This window comes from Mauremys mutica, chromosome 1 (genome assembly GCF_020497125.1).
Source record: "Mauremys mutica isolate MM-2020 ecotype Southern chromosome 1, ASM2049712v1, whole genome shotgun sequence".
Lineage (NCBI taxonomy): Eukaryota > Metazoa > Chordata > Testudines > Geoemydidae > Mauremys > Mauremys mutica.
Genome location: NC_059072.1, coordinates 132,875,678 through 132,901,133, shown reverse-complemented (window position 1 = coordinate 132,901,133; position 25,456 = coordinate 132,875,678). Strand labels below are relative to the sequence as shown.

Below are 25,456 nucleotides of genomic sequence, written 5' to 3'. Positions count from 1 at the left end.
GCACCTTCTCCAATGAAAGGCTCACAGAGGGGGACAGAGAGGAGCCCAGGGGAGGGAGGGAAGGAAGGAAGGAAGGAAGGAAAGTTGGAGCATGAGCTACAGCCTAAGTGCCAGCCCCTCTGGGCCTCATCAAGTGAGCCTGGCCTGAATGTAGGGTACTCTGGTTGGATGGGGAAACTCAGGAACTGGGGTGTGTGGGGAGGAGTAATTATGTCCTGGAGGAAACTGAAGGAAGGGAGAGGAACTAGCAGTGCAATGGGGAGAATTTGAGGGAGTGGGCACTAAGGCCAGAGAGTAGGTTAATACAGTGTTGGGTGGGTTTCCCTGTTGCCAACACTAAGAGTTTGTTGGCACTAGGAAAGTGGTTGAGATTGAACCATGGAGTGTTAACTAACCCTGACCTTTTCTCTAGGATAGTGGGTCTCAAACTGTGGGTTAGGACCCCAAAGTGGGTCACAGCTGGATTTTCATGGGGTCATCAAGGCTGGCTTAGCCTTGCTGGGGCTAAAGCTGAACCCTACCACCTGGGGCCAAAACTGAAGCCCAAGGGCTTCAACCCTGGGAATCAGGGTCAGGTTACAGGCCCCCTGCCTGGGACTGAAGCCCTTGGGCTTCAGCTTTGGTCCACCCTTCCCAGGGTGGTGGGGCTTGGGCTTTTGTGCCCCCCTGGAGGGGGGCTTGGCTCAGGTGGGATCAGGCTTCAGTCCCTCCTCCTGGGAGTTGTGTAGTAAGTTTTGCTGTCAGAAGGTGCTTGTAGTGCAATGAAGTTTGAGAACCTCTGCCTTAGGATAAACTCTCTTCTCTTGTTCTTACCTGTAAAATCACCAAACTGAGGCTCTTTCCACCAAACTCAGGGCTCCCTGGCTAATTGCTAATTGCTCACCAGTGTGGGACTGACAAATTCTCCCCCATTGTCTTAACATAACCTGTTATCACTGCTGGGGTGCATTGCATCTGTTTTCTTTCCCACTAAATAAGGTTTCAAACTCCAGATCCCCTCTCTTCTTCTAGATGGAGCTGGAGGAAGAGCCTATGGCCTCTGGGCTGCAGGGCTCCAGAAAAAGTAAGATCCAAGGAGACTCCTGCACAGGTGAGGAGTAGTTTATAACAGTTAAGTCACCCACAATAAGTGAACTTAAAAAGCTGGGATATCAGCAAAGGCATTGTGAGCACTAAAGTCTGTCTTCTTTAATCTGTTTGCAGTCTGCCATGCCAGAACCTGTGTTAGGCACTGAGCTGGAGTCATGTGGCTCTCTGTGATGCTGAGTGCTCCTTTTTGCCGTGGGGTTCTTCCACTTTTTAAAAACAAGAAAGCAAAATCCACCTGAAACGAATGAAAACAAAAGCCAGAATTTCTCTCTATCTTTTGGCTTTATCTTCCTCACACCAGAAGTTGGGGGATCTGAGCAGGTGAATTTGGACTCTCTCACATCTGAAGTATCTCTTACCCCTTAAAGGCATTCTGTGGGGCTGTGAAGGTTACCTAGGTCCTGCTGCACTGTCAGGGTTGTGAAGGCTGTTGGTCTCTGCAAATCACTGCAGCTGTTTTTGGGGGAAGCCTCCCTACTCTTATAACAATGAATGAAATTGCTCCTTCCTTCCAATGGAGGGGAAAATGCCAAAGGGACACTGTGGTGTTTTTAGCTCCCTACATGTGTAACTTCAACCTTGGGAATGAGCTAGCTCTTCACTAATGCATTGAATGGCAGTAACTGAATCAGTTTGCCTGTTAGTCTCGCCCAGGAAAGCTTTCTCTTAAACATACATGTTTGTAAATCAGAAGGAAGCTCAGGTTCCTGGTGTGAGGGAGAGGAAACCTCCATTTTAAAGCAGGCAGACTGCAGGGAGGTGCTCTCATTCTCTATTAAATGGGCAGAGGTGATGGGCATGTGGGCTGAGAGAAGAGGAATAAGTGGCTAAAATGAGATAGCTGGGAGGGGTCACTTGTTTGAGCCCATTCCTTTCTCTTCCTGCTTTGCAACAGTATTTATGTGGGCATAGTGTTTGGCTTAATCTGCCTTGTTCTGAGGGGAGGAAATTCTTGAGAGGGGAGAGTTTCTCATCTGTTCATCTTTTTCTTCCCTCACTCTTTCTCCCACTCCTCCATCACCTATTTCCTTCTGTCCTCTCATCCCTTCTTTTCACTTCCTCATTCCCTTTGAGAAAGGGTTTGGTGGGATTTGATTTTTGGATTTAAGGCCTCATGAACAATCACTAATTAGAGAGAGAGACTTTGCAAGTACCAGTCCAAGCCTTTGTTCATTCCCTGCCCTGGGGAGAAATAATGTCAGAACTCCCATTTTTATTCCAGCAAGCGATAGCACTGTGAGTGAAAATGAGGAGGAGAAACCTAATCAGGAAGATCTTGAGCAGGATGAGTTATCGCGACCAGCTGAAGCCCAGAGTCCTGGCTGGGGGAAAGCCAGGCCAGAAAGGCAGCAGAGAAAGAGATGCACTAAATCTGCTCATCAAGCAAGAGGATCTAAGAAACTAAAAGTCACCCTTAATCAACAGAAACCCCCCAGGGAGGAGAGCCCCTACATATGTACAGAATGTGGAAAAAGCTTCAAGGGGAGCTCAACCTTCTTGAACCATCTGAAAATCCACACAGGAGAAAAGCCCTTTGAATGTCCTAAGTGTGGGAAAAGCTTCAGCAGGAAGGCAAACCTTGTGGTACATGAGAGAATCCATACAGGAGAGAGACCCTATAAATGTAAAGAATGTGAGAAAAGCTTTGGCCGGAGCTCAAATCTAATTGCACACCGTAAAACCCACATGAAAAAGAAATCCTATGCCTGTGCTGCATGTAGCAAAAGCTTCACTTGCAGCTCAGCCCTTGTCCAGCATCAGAAAAGCCACACAGAAGAGAAACCTTACAAATGTACTGAATGCAGGAAGAGCTTCCGCCTGAGCTCAAACTTCCTTAAACATCAGAAAGTCCATGTGAGAGAGACATCCAGTGAATGTGCAACAGGTAACTTGATTGCTTAGGTTAAATAAATGGAGGACACAGTCTGTATTGGCTTTATTACCAATGCACAGAAAGACTAGTACACAGTCCTGTGGCCTCCATCAGATTCTAAACACTTGGCCTGGCCTACCACACTTTGGGTTTTGTGTATATCTATGAAATGTCCAACAGAGACCCACTTAAGTAAATGGACCCATAATGTCAATGCTAACACTTTTGAATGATGCTCCAGGAATTGCATTACAGACTTGACTATTGATTTCACATGAAAGATGCTCAGATACTATGACGATGCATGGCAGTATAAAGCCCTAAGATAGCTAGCTATGAAACACTGATAACTTGCATGCACCTAATGACTTATTAAAGGTAAGTCTCTCTTTTTTGCCATCCTCTTTAATTCTATAAACCAGCATAACAAGAGTCCTTACATATTGACTCTTTATTAAGAAAAACATCTCTTCTGAGATGCTGGAAGAATGAAAGAGCCATTTTCCTCTCTCTTCTTTAAAAAGGATCCATTGCTCACTAGGCAATAAAGCAGATAGACTTAAACCTGTCTACGTGATTACTAAAGAGACTGACTAGCTGGCTATTTAACAGAGGTATCTTCTAATATACATGGTACAGAACTGTACTCAGTTCTTCTGGGAGTACTTCTGTGTAATATTAAAGTTAAGGGGTTACTTAATAAGAGTCTCATGTACAAATTTCATTTTGTATATTCTTATTAAATTGGCCTAGAAAATATGGGGTAGGAAACTGGATTTGTTCCTTCTTTCTTGTGTGTATCATATATATTAAAAAAAAAAATGACTGACTGGAATACTTAAGTTCCTTTTTTTTTTTTTTTTTTTTTAATTAGAAATTCAAGGGTTGTCTACCATGGAAGACTCTATGGATGACTGGGGAACAAGTAGTTTTATGACCTCAATGAAGTGAAACCTGATTTGAGGCCCTGATTCAGCAGAGCAGTTAATCACAGCCTAATTGAGAGGGGAAGTGATTTTTATTCCAGTTGTCACATCCTAACAAAAACACTTGAGAGAGAAGCTCTGTCTAAGGATTTAACTTCCCTTAAACTAAGCGTGTGAAACTCCTAATCCATAGATAATGGAATTACCTAGCCAGCTCTTCCAACATAAACAGTGAAGATTTAAAAACTTCATATTCCTGACACTTGTAATGATGATAAAATTAAAGCTTTTTATACAAAATATAAGCCCTCCTCTCCAAAAAGGCACAACCTCACTTCCTCTTTACATCTTGTCATTAAGAAGAAATAGTTTTCCCCTCATTAGATAACAAAGGAACATAGGATAAGTATTAAGCTGATGCTACTTTAAAAGAAATTGATCCCATTTATTATGGAGTAGTAATACTTACTCCATAGTTGTATAAAAGACACTCAGTTGCAACAAGGGGGCCCATGTTATAGGACACCAAAAGAAGTCGCATTGCTCTCAGAATTCATAGATTCAGTCTGGTACTGAGTTTTGCCAGTCAGATTTGAAGTGAATCAGACAAGTGGCTCAAGAATTGCAATCACCAAAAATGTGTTTACTAGACTTTGGGAAATCTAGCTTTTGCCACTTTGTTGTGCCCTCCCACCAGTTGCGTGCCCCCCCTCCCAAAAAAACAAACAAACGGGGGAGGAGGAACCTACTTTACTGGACAGCTATAGCTGAGAGAAAGTGAGAGTACACAGGGCCAAAGATTAGTTGGTTACAGTCAAATCTGAAAAGCTTTTAACACTAAGGGCATGGCTACACTTGCAGATGTAGAGCGCTTTGAGTTAAACCAGCCCTTGGAAAGTGCTGCAATCTGTCCACACTGACAGCTTCAAGTGCATTGGCGTGGCCACATTAGCAGCTCTTGCAAGGGCCACAGAGAGCAGTGCATTGTGGTACCTATCCCAACATGCAGGTGGCTGCAGCGTGCTTTTCAAATGAGGGGGGTGGGGTGGAGTGTGACAGGGAGTGTGCTGTGTGTATGTGTGGGGGGGGGAGAGAGTGGGTTTTTGGGAGCTGAGAGTATGTCAGCATGCTGTCTGAACTTACAAGACAGCAACAGACTTCCCCCTGTCCCCCCGCCTCGCGCGCTCTCTCTCATACACAGCATTCCACAGTAATGGTTGGTTTGTCTCGGAGCAGATAAGCAGCCGTCTGTCAGAAACGGAGCTTTCAAAGGGCATATTGGCATGCCTACAGTGATTCCAAAACAATGACAAGATTGGCCACTTGACTTAAGGGGATTATGGGACATTTTCGGAGGCTGATCAGAGTGCGGTAATGCAATACCTTGTTCACACTGATGCCCGGGCGTTTCAGCCAAGGCGCACCAAGTGTTAATCTTCTCACTAAGGTGGAGTCCTAGGAGCGCTCTAGCCCTGGAGTCAGAGCACTCTATGTGCCTTGCCACTGTGGAAGGGTAGTGAGCTAGGGCGCCCAGGGCTGCTTTAATGCACTCTAACTCGCAAGTGTAGCCAAGCCCTTAGTAGGAATGTCATTATAGATGGTTAGCTCTGATGAGCTTAACATAGGTTATCAAATGATACTGGGGACTTGTGTGGTTTTTTTTGTTTTGTTTTTTTTAAAAAGGGCCTGACATTCAGCTGGCTTGCACTATGGGTAGTCAACTTCACTTTTGTAAAATGAGTGAAATATTCTTCCCTCTGGTCTGGAGCCAGGCACTGGAGAACTAGTGGCAAGAGCTTGTCCTTGTGGAGATAGATGATCCTGTATTTACAGTTCTGCCTTGTGATGCTTATCACATAATTCATGCTAAATGTAAATGTGTGATTTACTATTCTACATTCTTTTTACACTTAAAACGTTAACATATTATTTTCATTCCTCTTCTACAGGATGTCATGAGGAACAAAAAAGTGGTGGCGCAGAGCAAGCAGCTATGGACCAGTCAAGACTTATACTTGAAGAGTGTAAGTATATAAAAAAGGCTTCTAAAGTGCCACGCATAGCACTTTAAATTGTAGAAATTAATACTCTTATCTTCACACAGTGAGGAGAATGAGGGACAACATGGATATGCTTCTTCTGAATCAGCAAAGTCAGCTACGGGTCCTTCAAGAGATTCAGAAACAGCTGAATGTCCTCCTCCCGGGCAATGATCTCATTAATTCAAATGTGTACAGCTTGGGACTTCTGTTGGGACAGCAGGCAGCTGCTATGGCCTCTTTGCCTTTTCCTCTTCTTCTTAACCCCAGTAACCTTCTCCCAGAAAATGCCCGGCCTTTTTCCTCTCAGGTTTCATCCCAGACATCTACTTCTGAAATTCTCGCTACCACACAACCTCCAATCTCTCAACTTCCTGCTGCTCCAACAACTGCCTGATCCATCCTTGTACTGTAAACATGGCAAACAAAATGTTTATATATGAACCTGTCATTCTGATTTACCCTGTCTGAGGCAAATATGGCTTTTATATTGTCGAGTTACAGTTGAGGGGCCTTTCAAGTGCTTTAGCACTGACCCTGCTCTTCATCTCTGAGGCATCCTTTACTGAGATGCAGTCAGTGAACATAGGGGATCAAATCAATCACACATTTGCTTACTGTAGTAGCTGGTTTAATACCAAGGATGGATTTGTCCCAGGCAGCCTCTATTAACAAAGATGTTCTTCATGGAGATGCACCTAAGTAGAGCATCCTTATCTGAGGTGCTCTTAGCTAATGTGTCCCTAACTGTATGAGGTGTACTTAAGTGGCCCTTGTCTGAGATGTCTTTAAAATGCACCTTGTTGATGCACTCTGGTAAAGCTATAAATTTTGGTGCTGTTTCTTACTCCAAGACTTCTCCATGAGAAAAGACTTATAAACTTGCATTGATTTTAATATAGCACTCTGGTTTGTGTTTTTAAAATGCTACCATGGTTACAGTTAATCTATTCTTTAAATATCCCACATTTTCCATACAGGAAAATGTGGTGCTTGTTAGTGTTTAAGTAGGTATTTAAATCTCTTTGATCTAGTTAATTAGGGTCTAGATGGTGGCATTTAATCCCAGCCTATGAGTCGGTCTCACAAGGCAAAAAGGCACAGATTTGCAGGGAGAGCAGGCTCAGTCCCACCTTTTAAGGTAAATAAATTTAAGCCACTTTGCATCAGTTTAACTAAACCTTGTGTGTAAACAAGGCCTTAGACAACATTCCATTGACATAAGCTTTTACTAACAGTCCATCTTTCATGAGTTGAGCATGTCCCAGTGTAAGTGTGTAAAGCTGAATTTTATGGCTCTATACATGTGCCTCTGGTTGCAGTTTGCATAGTAATTCTGACACTCTCTTGCTTTTAAAATTGTTTTTTTTTAAATAATGGTTCTCACTTCAGTGTTCTTAAATTTCTTCAAAAGTAGGGAATTAAAATATTGCATTTTCTTAGAGCAGATAATTCTAAATCTATCTGTGCAGTGCTTTTTCTGTCTCTTGTGGCCAACAAGGGAGATAAAGATCTAGTGCACTTGTGAATCAATTGCTTTATTGGGGTTTGGGTATACTACTTAAGGATCATGCCACGTGAAAAGGAGAGTCTGTTCTCACTAGTAAGGGCCTCCTATTTCATGGCTGCTTAATTCACTCCTTGCCCTCCTGTTGAGGCAGAGTTGAGCTCAAATATCTTTCTTTCATTGTTTAAAAAGAAAATATGGTTCAGTTCTGAGATGGTTAGATGAGGGAAGCAGGGAGCCAACGGAAGTTATATGAAGCCTCCTGTGCAAGGACATATTCCTAGTGGCCAAATGCACCAGCTTTTTGGCCCCTACTTACCAGCAAGGTAAAGAGGCTGTATTGGAACTGATAATCAGGCCCTCTGCTTCTAGTCCTCAGAGTTGTGAAAAAACTAAACTTGAGTGAAGACTGATGCCTTCTCAAGTCGCAGGCAGCTTGAAATGATAGTTAAAAATACAGTCCCCACCTCTGAGCTATCTCCCTGCTTCTGATTTAGCAGGAGTATCCAGCTCCTGTGCTTATCCTTTAATTCTGATCCACCCCCAATACCTCTTCCCCCCCCCCCCATTGTCAAAAGTCCCCTATTTAGTTGCCAAAAATCTCCGGCTTCCCCCCTTCCAACAATTTACATGATAGTTAGGAAAATGCTGCAGTGCATCCAAAGCTGAAAGTGTTGAGACAAGCAGTTTTATTTAAAAAATAAAAATAAACATTGACCAAATTTCTGTACCTACTTCAATAAACACCTCCATTTTTATAATGCCAAATGAAATGACTACAGAAAATTTCTAGATGTCCTAGAATCCAAGGACATTGCCATAGAAAAATAGTTCCAGCTTGTGTCAACCTACACAGGGTCTTGTCTAGCACCTATTCTAATAAAAACAAAAGGGGGGACTTCTGAGAGGCAATCCAGGACCTAGATTAGAATAAGTGCAAAGATGTCAGACCAGAATGGGTCTATGGGAGGGTCAGACTCACACTTTATTTAATGCCTGGCAAGGAAACAGCCATTGTGATGAGACACTGATTGCTAAGATTCTTCAGAAGAATAAAGTGACGTCCCTCCACGTTCTTCAGGGGTTTCTCTCCATCAGCGGTGTAGCAAGGAGCAGTGGACTGGTTTCAGTCACTGCATTGATGCTTTCTGTTCATCCTGTTCACAAGCTATACCTTATATCAGTGATATGCAGACAGTCTTGAGAGCCACAAGTAGCTCTCTAATGTGTCTCCTGCAGCTCTTTGCAGCATATATTAAATCAGTTTTTTAATTACTATCCAATCAGGATGCTTTTACTATGTTATTAACCAATTGTAGAATACTTGCTCAGTCATTTTGCTGTGAGACTATTATATATACTAAATGAAACAATGAATCCACACTACTGTGGATCTTCTGGATAATATTGATCACTGATTTGGCTCCTAAACCACTGAGATTTGAGTATTATTGCCTCATACATACACAAGTAGGATCAAATCAATGGTGCAGCGCTCCACCATCAGTTGGGTCCTCCATGGCCTCGGCCTCAGCTTGGTCGTCCTTGGCCAGGTCCTGAGCCCCCTCATCAAGGTTCTTCATGGCTATGGATTGGGTTAGGAGCTGGGGCTGGTAGTCTAGTCCCAATGCTTGGGCCTCAGCAGAGTTCTCCATGTTTGGGGTCTCAGCATGGGTATGGGCCTCTGTTTCCACAGCCTAGGCCTCAGGGGAGTTCTTGGTGTCCTGGTACTCCATTCTCAGGGTCTGGACTTCAGCCAAGTTCTCAGTGTCCGGTGTCTGAACACAGGCCTGGGCCTCAGCTGAGTTCTCTATACCCAGTGTCTGAACATGGGTCCAGGCCTCTTGTCTGGGCCTCATGGGAGTTCTTGTGTGGGCACTGGGCCTGGTACGTCAATCCCAGGGTCTCAACCTTTACTGCATTCTTCATAGCCAGGATCCTTGTTTTTACAAGAGGTTTTTTTTAATGACTGCTTCCCCCCAGGCAGGGTATAGATGGAGTGTCTCCCCGTGTGGCAGTTTCTATTGTGCTTTGTCAGACTGGACTGGGTGCTGAAGCTTCTCCCACATTGGGGGCAGGGGTAGGGTCTCTCCCCCATGTGAGTCCTGTGGTGTGTGGTGAGATGTGATTTGTGAGGGAAGCTCTTGTCTTCCTGCATTCCAGACAGAGGTAGGGTCCCTCCCCTGTGTGGGTTCACTGGTGGATATGGAGATTGTAGAGCCAACTGAAGCTCTTCTCACACTCAGGACAGAGGAAGGGCCTCTCTCCTGTGTACATTTTCTGGTATCTAGTCAGGTGCGTGAGTTGACTGAAACTTTTTCCACACTCAGGACAGCGGTAAGGTTTTGCGCCAGTGTGGGTTCTCTGGTGTCTTATAAGATGTGATGGGTAACTGAAGCTTTTATAGCAGGCAGGACATGAATAGAGGTTCTCCTTTCTGCGGACTCTCCCATGGGCTGTGAGCTCCTGCTTTGGCTTGAAGCTTTTCCCACAAGCTTTGTACTTCCAGGATTTCCTTCACAGGTGGTTGCTGTTCTCATGGCTTTTCAGGTCCCTTTGCCCCTTGAGGTTTTCCTTACATGCATAAGTAGTACATAGTCTCTTGCTTTTCTCAGGTCTCCCCTGCACAAGGAGATTGGGAACCTTCGCAAAAGAAAGTTGAAGAGGATGTTAGGTCTCTCGCTCACCCTCCATTGGCTTTCTTTTCTGACACTGTAACCTGTGTTGCCTCCTGCAGACCGCTCTCTGCTGAGTTCCTCAGTAATAGAATGCCAAGCACCAGATCTTCAGGACCCTCTACGAGATGCTTCTCAGTTCTGCTCAGGATCCCATCACCTGCTGGATTAAAAGGGAATCCAGACATTAGTCTAGTGCAGTCCCACATCACTCTTCAAAGCAGAGTTTGCCCCTGGCACCTAGGAACTTGATATGCTGAGCTCAGCAGATTAGATATGTGAACTACAGATGTGGTGAGTGAACAGTGGGTAAGCATGGGGAAAAAGTGAATGGGAAAAGCATAGGCAGGGGAAGGTTTAAAAGGGGCAGAGGCAAAAGGAAACAAGAGGAAAGACTACATGATGGAGTGAAGGGATGTGTGTGTGAGAGAGGACAAGAACAGATTAAGACAGGGAGGGAATATGTGGGGAGTTTGATATAGAAAAGTGGAAAAACTAAGAAGAATAAAACAAAATTAAGCACAATAAAAGAGTGGTTTTAAATTAGAACAAAAAGAAAGTACTGAGAGGAACATACAAGAAGTGTTCTGAAATGCAGCAACATTGTATATTTATCCATATAAGTTGTAAACAGTTCCTTGGGGACCATCTCTCAACCCTCTAGTGATGTGGGGGCCGCAGAGCAAGAATTTTGACCCAGATCTGTCTCTGTACGTGAAAAGCTTCTGCGGCAGAGTTTGCTGGGAAGCCAACATATATTCCGATCATGATATTGCACCTCAAGGGCAAGGAGAGCAGTCTGTCAGACTCACTATTCCTGGCCAATGCCAGGCTGGAGGGGGTGAGGGTTCTGCGTGTGCCTGGGTTTCCAGGGGGAAGGGAATAGAGACAAACTGTTCAAGTGGCTTACCTGGTGTGATTTTCACAATACTCTGGGGATATGAAATGCCATCACAGGGCTAAAGGAATGTCCCAGGAGTATGGCTCCAGCACCCTCTCCAGCTGCATGGTTTATGAAGTAGCTAATTCTAGGAGCCACATGTACTGCCTCTGGATATGCACACCAAATGCTGAAGTGAAAGGCTTGGAGAGAACGCTTCCTCTCTGTAGGGACAGTACAGCAAGGGGGGCCTGCTTTGGAAAATCCAGCCTCGGGGATTCTGCTAAAACCAGCTCTATCCCTTATTACTATAGTATGCCCAACCCCACACCTTCTAAAATAATGAGTCAGATCCCCAAGGAGTCCGTTTTTTTTTTTTAAATGTCATGATTTTTAAGCCAAAGTAATACTGCATTGTTTTTTGTTTGCTAAACAAACATCAAACAATGAATTACACCTCTGACTGTGGAGGGGAACTCTGCTTATCCTGACCTAACCCCTGGGGAAGCTGCCATTCTATCCCTCTCTATATCACTATCCAGTCTCCCTTTCCACAACTTTCCCTGCCCTACCCAATCCACTGTGCTCGTCACATTCTCCCTCCATGTTCTCCCAGGTATTCCGCTATATTTCCTTCCTTTCACCTCAGTCTCCTACCCCTCAAACCTTCATTCTCCACGTTTTCCTGCACGTCACCCCCAAGTCACCCTCCTTAGTCCTGTACAGTTTTCAAACCCTAGAATGCCAGGGGAGTGGAAAGGGGGAACCATCGTCCCTGAGGGCAGCCTGGCTTCAGTTCCCACTGTAAACCATGAGAGACAATGTCCATCTTTACTAAGGCTAGCCTCACTTCCATATCCAAAGGCTGTAGGAAAGTGGCAGCCACCTTAAGGCGAGGCAGCTTTCAATTTATAACATGGGAAAAGGGGATGGCCACTGCCAGAAATCAGTAAGGTTTGCTTGGAAGCCATGATTAACATCTGCCACAAGAACAGGCCCAAGTCTCATAGCAGTACTGCACAAAAAACAGAGTCAGCAACAGCAGCCAGCTCCTGCTGATCAGAAAAATACAGACCAAAAAACCAAACCATGCTTCTTTTGTATTGTTCCCCAGCCTGAGATGTGCACTCTCATGCTCTACCCCCATGAGACTCTCCTTTGTTGTAGGTTGTCTCTAGAGCACAGGCCCCATAACACAGCCATTTACCCTTAATGCTTCCATCCTACAATGATATCTCATTCATGATGAAAGTAACAGTTGCTATGACAGCAAATAGAACTCATGATGGCTTTGTTCAAACCACAGCTTTTTAATTCACTCATTGATAGTTTCTGAGATAGCTTCATTTATTTCTCACCTGCACTGCCTTCTCTTGATATTACCCTTTCTTTGGCATCTTGACAATCTGGGATGCAAGGCTCTTCCTTGTGTTCCATCTGAGAGTTCACATCAGGTTTTGGAGTCTCAAATCCTGCTCATGGGAAAACAGTCCAGGCAATACCACGATTTGTTATGTATTTGTTGAGCATTTATTACAAATAAATTATCATAGATGTGAACCCAACCTGTTCTTTCATGGAGGCAGGGATTACAGAATCCCAACAGATGAGATTATGTCCACAGAAACCCATTGGGGAAGTAAAATTTTTAGCTGGAGTTATTTTGTTTCCCTTTTGGAGACTCAAGGATATCCACATATGGGGGACTAGGTAAGTCGTGAGCAGTGCAAATGTTAATACACTTACCCATTTCTCAAAGTCAAGCACCTTCAGAGCTGGCGTTAGTCCCAGGGAGGGTGGACAGGGCAATTCTATGATTGTACTACACAACTAAACCACAAGGATGAGGCTGAGGTGTGACTACAGATCACCTCCTCCGAATAAAAGGGCAATTCAGAAAATAGTGGTTGCATGGCAGTGACTGTATCTCTCACAAAGTTTCTGGGGACTACAAGGACCGAGCCCTTAGAAATCCAAGAGAAGAACCTTGAACCACAGTTTAACAAATTCTTGGGAGACCACACAGCTTTTAAGTAATGAGGGAAAATTAATTTTTACCCAGAGAGAAGTCTTCAAATTATTCTGCATGACATCCCTGTAGAGCTCCCTCTGCCTTTTGTCCAGACGACCCCAGTCCTTCTTGGCGAAATACACAGCCACGTCGTCGAATGTCACTGGAATCTGAAACAGGTATTCTCTGTTCAATATATATGCACATTCAGTGACAATCCTGCTGCTCAGTCACAGGCTGTACAGGCACAAGGGTTTGTTCTGTGTGATGAAGTGGAAGAAGAGAAGAAAAGAGGAGAGGGAGTGTGTGCATGGGGGATAAAAAGGGAGGCAGGACAGGTTAGGGAAAAATGTGTTGGGGAAAAAAGAATGAAGGAGGCAGAAGTGGGGGAAGGTCAGGTTGAAGAATAAGGAGAGAGATGGAGATTTAGAAAAATTCAGATGCAAAGAAGTCACCACATTCAGAGTCACTTGAAATAAAATGAAATGCTGGGGACAGTCTATTTCTCTCTCTACCTTCTCCCTTGATAGTTATTCTTCCTTCTCTTTGCTTTGGAAGTATTATACTTTCTCTGCTCTCAGGTCAGCTCTTCATGGGCTCAAGCTTGGACCATCTCAGAGCTACATCCAGAATCAAGATCATTTTCAAAGTACCACCAGCATATTCCCCTTCAACCCACTATCACATTCCCTGACAGAAGATTAGGCTTCCCCTCCCCATGGCTATCATCTGATAGCACTCTGCCAGGGACTCAAGAACTGAAGGCTCAAGAAAGTGAATAAGCTGGCAATAGTCTCTCATAGGACTCTTTATAGACACGAGTATTCAACCAATACAAAATAAAATTAGTGTGTTCACCTCAGGTGGTAATGGAATTGTTTAGAGTACAAAAATACTTTATTTTACACATTCACTAACAATCTCTCCCTCACTCTCTCCATCACCTCACCTCTCTCCTGTTCCCTCATCTGAATTAACATTCAGTGGTCCTTACCTTTTACCCACATTTCCCAATCTCCTGATTAATTAGCTGGAAATCCTCTACAAGGGCAACAACCTCATTACGTATTTCTGGATGAAGTCTCCAGACCCATGTCTGGATTCCCTCAGGCAAGATGGTCAGGAATTGCTCAAGAACCAGCAGCTCGATGATCTGCTCCTTTGTATGGAGATCCAGCTGCAGCCAGAGATGGGAAAGTTCACAGAGTCAGCTGTAAACCTCTTGAGGTCCTTCTGCTTCCTGATAGCAGAACTGTCTAAAGTGTCTGCAGTGCTTCTCCATGCTGATTGTTGAACTGTTGCAGGGTGGCTTCCCTCTCATTACTGGAGTCAACTGTCCCAGACAGGGATAGAGTGGGTGCATTTTCTGCTTGCTCTGTTTCCGCGGCTGCTCCTCCATCTTTACTTCAGATTGCACCACTCAGTTTGTCAGTGTCTATAACTGAAGGCACACAGATGCAGTTACTCACTGCTGCATGTCTGTTGTCTGTCTTTGTGAGGTTACTCCAGCTTGGGCCTATGCTCTAGTTGTCTCAGTTCTGCATCTCACTTGTATGCTTGGTGAAAAACATTCATCCTTAGCATCCCATAGTTAGGATCAGCTCCATTAACCATTTTCTGCTGCGCATACCTTTTGTGGTGGTTTGATGATATGTAGGCTTGCACATCACACTCTGGAGATGAACTATTTAAACAAATCTAGATGGCTTTATTGGTCCAAGTGACATTCACTCGCAAGAGGTGCTTCCTGCAGGCTTCAGGGAGGAAAGAAACAAAACTGAGAAAAGGAATGATACATTCAGAATCAGACCAGGCTCTCTCACCCACCCAACTCCAGGGAACAGCAGAGAAGAAAGAGCTAATCTGCCTCCAATGATGGATTTCAGTTCCTTACTTTCACAGACTGCAAGAAGTTCAGCTCCATCAGTCTCTCTTCTGGATCTCTCAAGACAGCACTGAAGTGATAAAAAGCTAAAGGCCTATACCCTTCATTTAAATAGCCAGAAATTCATTTCACTCACCCCACTCTACCGCACTCAATGGAGTCACATCTGCATAAAACAGATACAAGAGGAGAATCATGCGCATAGTGTATACTCACAACTCTCTTTAAATTTCTAAGGGGTCTGTCCAGGGTTGTCCCTATCCATTTTGGTGCCTTACACAGCCCCCCTGCGGGGTGTGTGTGTGGGGCCCCAGGCCTCTGGGGGGGCAAGAGCAGGCTTGAGGGTGGGAGGGGGAACCACCCCCAGTACGAGTTGGCGGAGTGGAGCAGGTTGGGGCCAGGTCGCTCCACTTCCTGCCGCCTGGTGAGCACAGGGCAGGCCTGACCCCGCACTCATGGGGCAGCGGGAAGTGGAGCGACCCGGCCTCAGCCCACTCTGCTTTGCTCCCCTGACTCCCAGCCTTGGGGTTTGGGGGGCAGGGGGAAACCATCCCCCAGCACTCACTGGTGGGGGAGCTGGCGGTGCGGAGGGGCTGGGGCTCACTCCATTTACTGCCACTGGTGAGTGCAGGCCTGAACCTTGCTGCAGTCCTCAGCGGCTGGGGGGTGGAGCAGGAGCGGGGGCTTTGGGGAAGGGGTGGAGTGGGGCGAGGCTGGGGTGAATGCGGTGTGGCTGGAGCAGAGCAGGGGCGGGGGCTTTGGGGAAGGGGTGGGGTGGAGTGGGAGCAGGGCTGGGGCAGGGCAGGGAAGAGACGGGGCTGGGGCAGGGCAGGGGTGGAGGCCCTGGGGAACAGGCGGGGCAAGGATTGGAGCAGCACGCAGCTGCGTAGGACACCAGGTAATCTGGTGCCCCAAATTTCCTGGTGCCCTACGCAGCTGCGTACTTTGTGTCAGGAGTGGTACAAACATGCCATAAATGACAGTCCTTACCCCAAAAAGATATTTGCTCTTTTTTGATTGGTTGTTTTCTTTAAATGAAAAGCAATTCAGAGGGCAAGTGTGTGTACAGAAAGAGAGCAGAGAAAGGAATGAAAGGGGCAGAGAAAACGGGCCAGGGGTGAGAGGCAAACAGAAGACTGGCCTGAAGATGGAAGAGAAAAAAGGGATAGGAGGGGACCTGCTGTACTTTACGGGGAAAGCACAGAAAGGAAAGCATAAGAGGGAACTACCTTAAGTCCTGTAATGGGTCCCAGTTCCTATTCCTAAAGCTCCCAGCAGTTACTGCTTGCTCTCTCTCCCTCTCCTGGCTCCAATGGAGATGACTGTAATGAGTCTTCTTAGCATATGTGCAATGTCCCACAGGGGGCACGTGACCAGGATTCATCACTGAATTTGGTCCGATGTTTGGATCATTATCTTCCCCGGCCTGGCAACAGCTGGAGAAGGAGCTGGGTTGCCTGCCTCCTGTTCATAAAGATGCACATTACGGTATTACTCCAGGTCTACTGACAGAAATCCCAGGCCCCAGGGCTATCCCTAGTGGGGCGGGGCCTGGGGCAGAAATGACGAATCCATCACTCCTGGGACTGCTCATCACTCCTAGGCACAGTCTGGGCCCCATGCTTTGGGGGGCCCTGTGGGCCTCTGCGAGCCTCTGCGACTGGCCAGTGCGGTCGCATGCGCCTAGGAACCCTGTGGCCCACCCGGGCAATTGCCCCTCTTCCCCCCCCCCCCCCCCGTTGGTGGGCCTGACCAACCCCAATGGTTCAAAAATCACAAGTTAGCTCCCAAAAGTCAGGGGACAGATTTTTAAAAAGGAGTCTGATTCTTTAGCCTTCAGTGTATGTCTGCTGCCCCACCATTGGTGTGATCAGTTAAGCTTGAAGATTCAACCTTACAGTCAATGCACACACAAGAGTATGAGCCACCTCCCTGTCTGCTTGGAGGGGAACTCCACTAATCTTCCCCTTACCTCCTGGATGGGGCAGCTGCCATTCTTCCCCACCCCAATCCCTCTCCTTCCTCCATCCACAACCTCTCAGCCCCTCATCTATCTCCTGCCTCCACCTGTCCCCCACATTCTTCTCTTTCCCCTCAGTCTTCTGCTATCTCAGATTTTCCCACCCTGTCCCCACATTCCCTTCCCTCAAGAGTATCCCTCCCTACCCCTCAAGTTTCTCCTGTCCCCCACATTCTCCTGTCCTCCAGCATCCCCTTGATTCCCCACAGCACTCCAAGCTGGTTGGTACACTGTCTCTGTGTGTCCCCTAGATGTTCACCTGCTCCTCAGTGAACTTCTCTGCCTCCTGATGGCACAGTGTGTGGCATCTTCAGTGAGGGTAGCCTTGCCTTTAGTCCCACTGCAAACACTGTAAAGTGGTGGCCATCTGTACTAAGGGGAGCCTGGCATCAGTCCTGCTGAGAACAGGACACAGTGGCCACCCTATAAAAGGGCAAGACTTCATCCTTAGTTCATGAGAGGCATTGAAACAAAAACACCTATTACCCACCCCAGAATACACAATTCCATCTGGAAAAGAGATCTTTCTGAGAGGTATATTATCTCATCATCAGGCAAGGGGCAGGCTCCCTCCCTACCTCCACTCCCAAATCTCTGCATCCCCCTTGCAGGAGACATCAGCACGAAGGCAAAGCAGCAGAAAAAAGGCTCCTGTGTAAGGTACTTGCAATTCCATAGACAAGTCGAGAGATGCAGGCAGGACTTCCCTGCTCCTCTGTTCAAGGCTCAGGCTATTGCACCCAGGCAGAAATCTCTCTTTCCCCTTCGTCCCCCGGACCTGGGCTACCAAGTTCAGGCTCCCCATTCGTTTTAGAAAAGTCCCTGACCCACTATAACCTGCCCCAGAGCTGGCTCCCCCCGGCTCGTCTTCTCTTGCCTCTGCCAGCGGCGGTTCAGCCCTGGGCTCCCCTGGGTCTGCAGGCGGGATTTCTTGCCTCCCTGCTGTTCCAATCTGCAGCCCTCCTGCGACTCTCTCTGCTGTCTCCCCTTAGCCCAGACTCACCTCGCTGGGCTGGCAGCACGTGGGACCAGGGAAACCTAGTCCTCCTTGTTTGGGGCCAATGCTTCTTTGGAAACGGATTCAACCACGCAGCTCTAATGCACAATTGCTGCAGTGGGCTGTTACAAGTGAGGCGGACAGAGAGTTGGGGACAGGAAGTTCCTTTTGTATTAATTCCCCCCCTTGCAGTAGTTCCTGGTCCTCTCTACAAAGGCGTATGAGCTCTGTGGTTTAACCCCGTCACTGCGCAGACAAACACTAGCGGAAGGGTTGCAGCTGCAATTCAGCGAGCGGAGAGACAGCCTGTGCAGGTACTGAATGGGACTGGGACCCCGGCTTCTGTGTAAGAGGGATGGCTGAGCAGCGATCTCAGAGCTGGGCTTTTTTCCCTCTATAAAGAAAGACCTTCCGTTTTTTCCTTCTGCTGCATCTGCTTTTAACCCACTGCTCTCCAGTTTACAAAGCACTGGTGTCTCAGTGCCACTGGGGTAACTGCTACCCCCTCTGCCCCTGCTTGTACCAGGGTTTTGCCCTCTGACACCCCCTCACTCCTGGGCTTAACTCCACCTCCCCCGCTTCCTGATTTTGCCATTTAGCCCCTCCCCTAATGTTGCCTCCAGCTGTTTGACCCCCCAGACCAGTAAATTTTCACCCCCCTGCTCAGACCCTGGCCATCCCCCTCCTCCGATTCGCCCCCTTTGCCACTTTTTAACCTCTCTCAAAAGTAGTCCGCAGAAATTTACGACTAATAAGGACAAGGTGAAGGGCAGTGGCTTCAGCAGATGTACTGAGCATGTTCAGTACACCCTAAGTAGCACATTGCTACAGAGAGTACTTTAATACACTACACCTGTAGCGACAGAGATTTTGGTCTCACGGACGTGCCCGAGTGAGAAGGATTTGTATGTTGTTAAGAAAGAGCTACCTCACCGCTGGGAGGGAGGGAATGACAAGAGCTTGTGGGAGGTTTTGTTTGTTTGTTTGTTTTGTTTCTGCCAGGAAGCTCTGGATCTTAATATGAAACTTTTTAGAGGTCAAACTCAGGTAACCCCTGGCCCTTCTCAGGATGTTTCTTATGTTAGCGCTGTCTGGGAACAATCTAGGAGAGGAAGAGAGCCAGCATGGGAATTACATATCCTGTAGCTTTGAGAGTAAGAATTGACACTCCTTATGGGACTATGAGGGGTGTGCTGTTGCTTCTCCCCAGGACCATGGAATGGAGTGGATGAGGGAGTTTGCTCTGTTCCTGAATATGTAATCTGTGGCTCATTTTAGTTTGTTTCTCTTCCCCAATAAAGCCTGCAAGAATACCTCTCACTGGCCATGACCTTCACTTGCACCTGTATAATGTCTTGGATTGTCTAAAGAGTTTGTTTGTTATTAGGGTGCAGTTATCTTATTGATTAGACATCAGATAACCTAGACTCAACCAGTCATTTTATTAATTAAAGGTATGATTTGCTCAGATGCTGGCTCAGGGTCTAACTAATCACCATATTTGGAGTGAGGAAGGAATTTCCCCCAGATCAGATTGGCAAAGATCCAAGAGGGTTTTTTGCCTTCCTCTGTAGCAAGGGGCCTGGGTCACTTGCTGGACTGAACTAGTGTAAATGGTGGATTCTCTGTAACTTGAAGTCTTTAACTGAAGATTTGAGGACTTCACTAACTCAGCCAGAGGCTATGATCCTATGGCAGGAGTGAGTGGGTGAGGATTTGTGGCCTGTGATTTTCAGAAGGTCAGACTCGATGATCATGATCGTCTGTTCTGGTCTTAAAGTATCTGAGTCTGTAAATCAGTACAATGCAGAGACGTTCGTACATTACCAGCTCTGGAAGACAATCTCTTGCAGTGGTCAGCCTGTCTCATATTTATATTCAAGTCGTTTACAACAAAACAGGGTATTCCAGCATTACCCAAGATTTACATTCCAGTTTGTGACAGTTTTTTATCCTGTTTTGAACATGGTATTCCAGAAGTCAGCAAAGCTTAGAGACACGTGTACCTTGGTATAGCCTGCATGTTGGTCAAGCATCAACAAAATCATTTATCTTGTCTTGTCTTTTTGGCATATCTCTGTTTCTGGCACAGAAATTACAACATTTCATATTTTCCCTTGGTTAAAGAGCTGAACATAAATAAAAAGCATCCTGGGAAGAGTTTAACATGAATACAATTCATAGATATACAAAAATATACCAGATATTATATATAATATTGTATATTATATTGGCTGACACTATATTACCACAGTGTGCAGGAGCAGAGAAACTGCCTCCTGGCACAGCAGGGGTTTAAAAAAAAACAACCTATGGGTTCAGCTAGCCCCACCCCGCTATACCCGCAGCCAATGCCAGGCCTGGAGAGGGGAGAAAAGAAGGGAGCCTGGCAGGGCCGGTGCTTCCACTAGGCAACCCTAGCCGGTCACCTAGGATAGCAGGATTTGGGGGTGGGGGGAAGCGGCATTTTGCTGCCCTCTGCAGAAATTTGGCAACGGGGGTCCTTCCGCTCTGGGTCTTCAGCAGAAATTCAGCGGCGGGTCCTTCACTCGCTCCAGGACCTGCCGCCGAATGCTCAGAGGAGGAGCGCTGCTGCCTAGGGCAGGAAAAACCCTGGCACCGCTACTGGAGCCTGGCTTAGTTGGGGACTGACTGGCGAGGAGGCAGGAGCCTACCTGAAGGTAGGGATCTGCGACCTGCCAACCAATGCAGCCACTGGAGGCAAGTAAGCCTTTCCCTGCCAAGGGGAGTCTGCAGATAAGCCCCAACTGTGGGATAACTGGACTACACCCCAAACTAAAGAGACTTTAGTAGGAAGTACCAGTGGGGGAACCCACACCCACACCGGCCAGGCGGAAGACCCACCTCCCCTGGTAGGGCCCTGGGCAGGGACCTGGTGAAGAGGGAGGGCCCAGGTCCCCCTACATCCCCACTGGCCAATGATCTAGCCACTATGCTGCCCAGCCACCAAAGGCTCTATCGCACACAGACCTTACAGACTTTCTTCATACAAGTTTTGCAAGATACAGAGGCGCCTTGTACCAACTAGACTCTTCACAGATTCATAAATTCCAAGGCCAAAAGGGATCATTGTGACCTCCTGTATTACACAGGCCACAGAACTTCCCCAAATAATTCCTACAGCATATCTTTTAGGAAAACATCCAATCTTGATTTAAAAATGGTCAGCAATGGATAATCCACCAATTGTAAATTGTTCCACTGGTTAATTACTCTCACTGTTAAAAATTTACACCTTATTTCCATCTGAATTTGTCTAGATTCAACTTCCAGGCATTGGATTGTATTATACCTTTGTCTGCTAGATGGAAGAACTCATATTTGTTTCTCCTGTAGGTACTTAAAGACTGTAAACAAGTCACCTCTTAACCTTTTCTTTGTTAAGCTAAATAGATTGAGTTTTTTGAGTCCCACTACAATTTTCTAATACTCTAACCAGTCTTGTGTCTCTTTTCTGAACCATCTCCAATTTATCAACATCCTTCTTGAATTGTAGATACCAGACGTGGACACAGTATTCCAGTAGAGGTCGCACCAGTGCCAAATACAGAGGTAAAATAAGCTTTCTGCTCCTATTTGAGATTCCCTTGTTTATGCATCCAAGGATTTCATTAGCCCTTTTAGTCACAGCATCGCACTGGGAGCTCATGTTCAGCAGATTATCAGCCATCACCCCAAAATCATTTTCAGAGTCACTGCTTCCCAGGGTAGAGTCCCCCCATTGTGTAAACATGTCCTATAACCTTTGTTCCAAGATGAGATGGAAACAGGAGACAGACTTGTTGAAAGTCTTTAGGTAAGGATAAAAGGGGTAAAAAAAATGAGGGTGATGTCATGGTAGGGGTCTACTACAGACCACCTAGGGAGGAACTGGTTGAGAACTCGAAAGTGGAAGGCAGCTTGGGTAAAAGTGATCGTGAAATGGTAGAGTTTGAGTCTAAGGAATGGTAGGAGGGAAAACAGCACAGTAAACATAATGGATTTCAAGAAGGCAGATTTAGCAAACTCGGGGAGTTGATAGGTACGATCCCATGGGAAGGAAGTTTAAGGGGAAAATCAGTTCAAGAGAGCTGGCAGTTTTTCAAGGAAACATCATTAAGGGCACAAGAGTAAACCCTCCTATTGCATAGGAAAGATAGGAGGTATGGCAAGAGACCACCCTGGCTTAACCAGGAGAGCTTCAATGATCTGAAACTCAAAAAAGAATCCTACAAAAAGTGGAAACTAGGTCACATTATAAAGGATAAATATAAACATACAACACAAGCATGTAGGGACAAAATTAGAAAGGCCAAGGCACAAAAATGAGATTAGATTAGCTAGGGACATAATGGGTAACAAGAAAACATTCTACCAACCCATTAGAAGCAAGAGGAAGACCAAGGACAGGGTAGGCCCATTACTCAATGAGTGGGGAAAAACAATAACAGAAAATGTGGAAATGGCAGACATGCTAACTGATTTTTTTGTTTCAGTTTTCACCAGGAAGTGAAACTTGGTAGTGATTGGACATCTAAGAGAGCGAACACCAGTGAAAATGAGAAGAACAAGTTAAAAATTATTTAGAAAAGTTAGTTGTCTTCAAGTTGCTGTGGCCTGATTAAATACATCTTAGAATACTCAAGGAGCTGACAGAGGAGATATCTGAGCCATTAGTGATGATCTTTGAAAACTCATGAAAAACAGGAGAGGTTCTGGAGAACTGGAAAAGGGCAAATATAGTGCCAGTCTATAAAAAGGGGAATGAGGACTACCTGGGGAATTACAGACCAGTCAGTTTAACTTCAGTACCTGGAAAGATAATGGAGCAAATAATCAAGCAATCAATTTGCAAACACACCTACAAGATAATAAAGTGATGAATCATAGAATATCAAGGTTGGAAGGGACCTCAGGAGGTCACCTAGTCCAACCCCCTGCTCAAAGCAGGGCCAATCCCCAGAGAGATTTTTGCCCCTGATCCCTAAGTGGCTGCTAAGGATTGACCTCGCAACCCTGGGTTTAGCAGGCCAATGTTCAAACCACTAAGCTATCCTTCCCCCTGAGTAACAAGGAGGTTGGATTTGCCAAGAACACATCATGTCAAACCAACCTAATAGCTTTCTTTGACAGGGTAACAAGCCTTGTGGATAGGGATGAAAGGGCAGATGTGCTATATCTTGACTTTAGTAAGGATTTTGATACTGTCTCACATGACCGTCTCATAAACAAACTAGCGAAATATAGCCTAGATGGAACTACTGTATGATGGGTGCATAACTGATTGGAAAAGCATTCCCAGAGAGTAGTTATCAGTGGTTCACAGTCAAACTGGAAGGGAATATTAAGTGGAGTCCCGCAGGGACAAGTCTTGGGTCCAGTTCTGTTCAATATCTTCATCAAGTATTTAGATAATGGCATAGATAATACCTAGGACTGGACTAGAAGACTTCTTGAGGTCCCTTCCAGTCCTACACTTTTATGATTCTATGTATATATTTACATTTAGCCATATTAAAATGCATATTGTTGGTTTGCGCCCAGCTTATCAAGTGATCCAGATAGCTCTATATCAGACCTGTATTCTTCATTTGTGTGTCATCTACAAACTTTATCAGTGATGGTTTTGTTTTCTTCCAGATGAAAGAACCTGGTGTACTGTTTTCGCAAGACTCAACAGGGCATCCATCTTATTTGCTTGACAGATTCTTCCAGACTTTGCACATATAGAGGTAGCCAGGACAGGGATTGTACTTCAGCCACTTGGACTGAAATTTTTGATGCCAGGTATCCGCCTCAAGTTGATTTATTTAAAAGTTTCAGCTAAATTAATTCAGCCATTTGTAACAGATATTTGTAACAGTTTAGCTACCAGTAAGTTTCCACAGCAGAATGTAGCACAAATATAAAGAATTCTGGATGTAAAACATTCTATATAATATACCTTATTTGCTATTAGCTACTTTCTTATCTTAATAGCACAATACCCTTTATTCAATCTCACTGTAGTTACATCAGTAAATCAATTTACATATTTTGGTTAATACTAGGGCTGTCAAGCAATTAAAAAGATTAATCGTGGTATTAAACAATACTAGAATACCATTTATTTAAATACTTTTGGAAGTTTTCTACATTTTCAAATATATTGATATCAGTTACAACACACAATACAAAGTGTACAGTGCTCACTTTATATTTATTTTTATTACAAATATATGCACTGTAAAAAACAAAAGAAATAGTATTTTTAAATTCACCTAATACAAGTATTGTATGGCAATCTCTTTATCATGAAAGTTGAACTTACAAATGTAGAATTATGTACAAAAAAACCTGCATTCAATAATAAAACAATGTAAAACTTTAAAGCCTACAAATCCACTCAGTCCTACTTTTTGTTCAGCCAATCACTTAGACAAACAAGCTTGTTTACATTAGCAGAAGATAATACTGCCTGCTTCTAGTTTACAATGTCACCTGAAAGTGAGAGCAGGCTTTTGTATGGCACTGTTGTAGCCGGTGTCGCAAGATATTTACATTGCTAATGCGCTAAAGATTCATATGTCCCTTCATGCTTCAACCATCATTCCAGAGGAGATGCGTCCATGCTGATGACAGGTTCTGCTCAATAACAATCCAAAGCAGTGCGGACCAACGCATGTTCATTTTTATCATCTCTGTCAGATGCCACCAGCAGAAGGTTGATTTTCTTTTTTGGTGGTTTGGATTCTGTAGTTTCTGCATTGGAGTGTTGCTCTTTTAAGACTTCTGAAAGCATGCTCCACACGTCGTCCCTCTCAGATTTTGGAAGGCAGTTCAGATTCTTAACCGATTGGTATCTTCTTTGCATTTTGTCAAATTTACAGTGAAAGTGTTCTTAAAACGAACAACATGTGCTGGGTCTTCATCCAAGACTGCTATAACATGAAATATATGGCAGAATGCGGGTAAAACAAAGCAGGAGACATACAATTCTCCCCTAAGGAGTTCAGTCGCAAATATAATTAACGTATTATTTTTTTAACAAGCATCATCAGCATGGAAGCATGCCCTCTGGAATGATGGCCAAAGCATGAAGAGGCATATAAATCTTTAGCACATCTGGCATGTAAATATCTTGTGACTCCAGCTACAACAGTGCCATGTGAACACCTGTTCTCACTGTTCTCACTTTCAGGTGACATTGTAATTAAGAAGTGGACAACATTAGCTCCCAGAAATGTAAACAAACTTGTTTCTCTTATTTATTTTGTTTATCATATATCATTTTTACAGTGCAAATATTTGTAATAAAAAATAAAGTGAGCACTGGACACCTTGTATTCTGTATTGTAATTGAAATAGGTATATTTGAAAATGTAGAAAAACATCAAAAATATTTAATAAATGTTCATTTGTATTCTATTGTTTAACAGTGCGATTAATCATGATTAATTTTTTGAGCTAATCTCGTGAGTTAACTGCGATTAATCGACAGCCCCAGTTAAGACCATCTGTTTGCAAGAGCCAGTTTCATGGTTGTTAGTACAATTCCATTCCTTACGTGGTGAT

At 45.0% G+C, this 25,456-nt stretch overlaps 2 protein-coding genes and 2 long non-coding RNA genes across 4 annotated transcripts; 2 read left to right on the top strand and 2 right to left on the bottom strand.

Moving 5' to 3' along the window:
* On the top strand, positions 1-8,152 carry LOC123354427 (zinc finger protein 32-like). Its single transcript, XM_044996507.1, has 5 exons — positions 1-133; positions 1,012-1,090; positions 2,312-2,974; positions 5,838-5,912; positions 5,993-8,152. The coding sequence occupies exons 1-5, from the start codon at positions 92-94 to the stop codon at positions 6,322-6,324; spliced, it is 1,191 nt and encodes a 396-aa protein (XP_044852442.1). The 5' UTR covers positions 1-91; the 3' UTR covers positions 6,325-8,152.
* A 646-nt stretch (positions 8,153-8,798) lies between these two features.
* Positions 8,799-14,387, bottom strand: LOC123345875 (zinc finger protein 215-like). Its single transcript, XM_044982966.1, is given in 4 exon segments — positions 8,799-10,272; positions 12,348-12,461; positions 13,048-13,170; positions 14,001-14,387. Coding segments are annotated over 3 exon segments (513 nt in total). The 5' UTR covers positions 14,364-14,387; the 3' UTR covers positions 8,799-10,272; positions 12,348-12,434.
* A 3-nt stretch (positions 14,388-14,390) lies between these two features.
* LOC123354440 lies at positions 14,391-18,450 on the bottom strand. The gene is made up of 3 exons (XR_006574753.1): positions 17,909-18,450; positions 16,115-16,349; positions 14,391-14,754 (listed from the first exon to the last, which is right to left on the bottom strand). It is a non-coding gene; the product is annotated as an uncharacterized LOC123354440 (long non-coding RNA).
* On the top strand, positions 18,156-23,781 carry LOC123354441. The gene is made up of 3 exons (XR_006574754.1): positions 18,156-18,216; positions 21,420-21,475; positions 23,543-23,781. It is a non-coding gene; the product is annotated as an uncharacterized LOC123354441 (long non-coding RNA).
* The last annotated feature ends 1,675 nt before the right edge of the window (positions 23,782-25,456 follow it).

What these genes read in the sequence shown, in the direction of transcription:
- LOC123354427 (XM_044996507.1), top strand. Translation starts at nt 92, where the DNA reads ATGAGCTACAGCCTAAGTGCCAGCCCCTCTGGGCCTCATCAA. An exon ending in GCCCCTCTGGGCCTCATCAA is followed by an intron (nt 134 to 1,011) that starts GTGAGCCTGGCC and finishes CTCTTCTTCTAG; the next exon opens with ATGGAGCTGGAGGAAGAGCC. An exon ending in ATCCAGTGAATGTGCAACAG is followed by an intron (nt 2,975 to 5,837) that starts GTAACTTGATTG and finishes CCTCTTCTACAG; the next exon opens with GATGTCATGAGGAACAAAAA.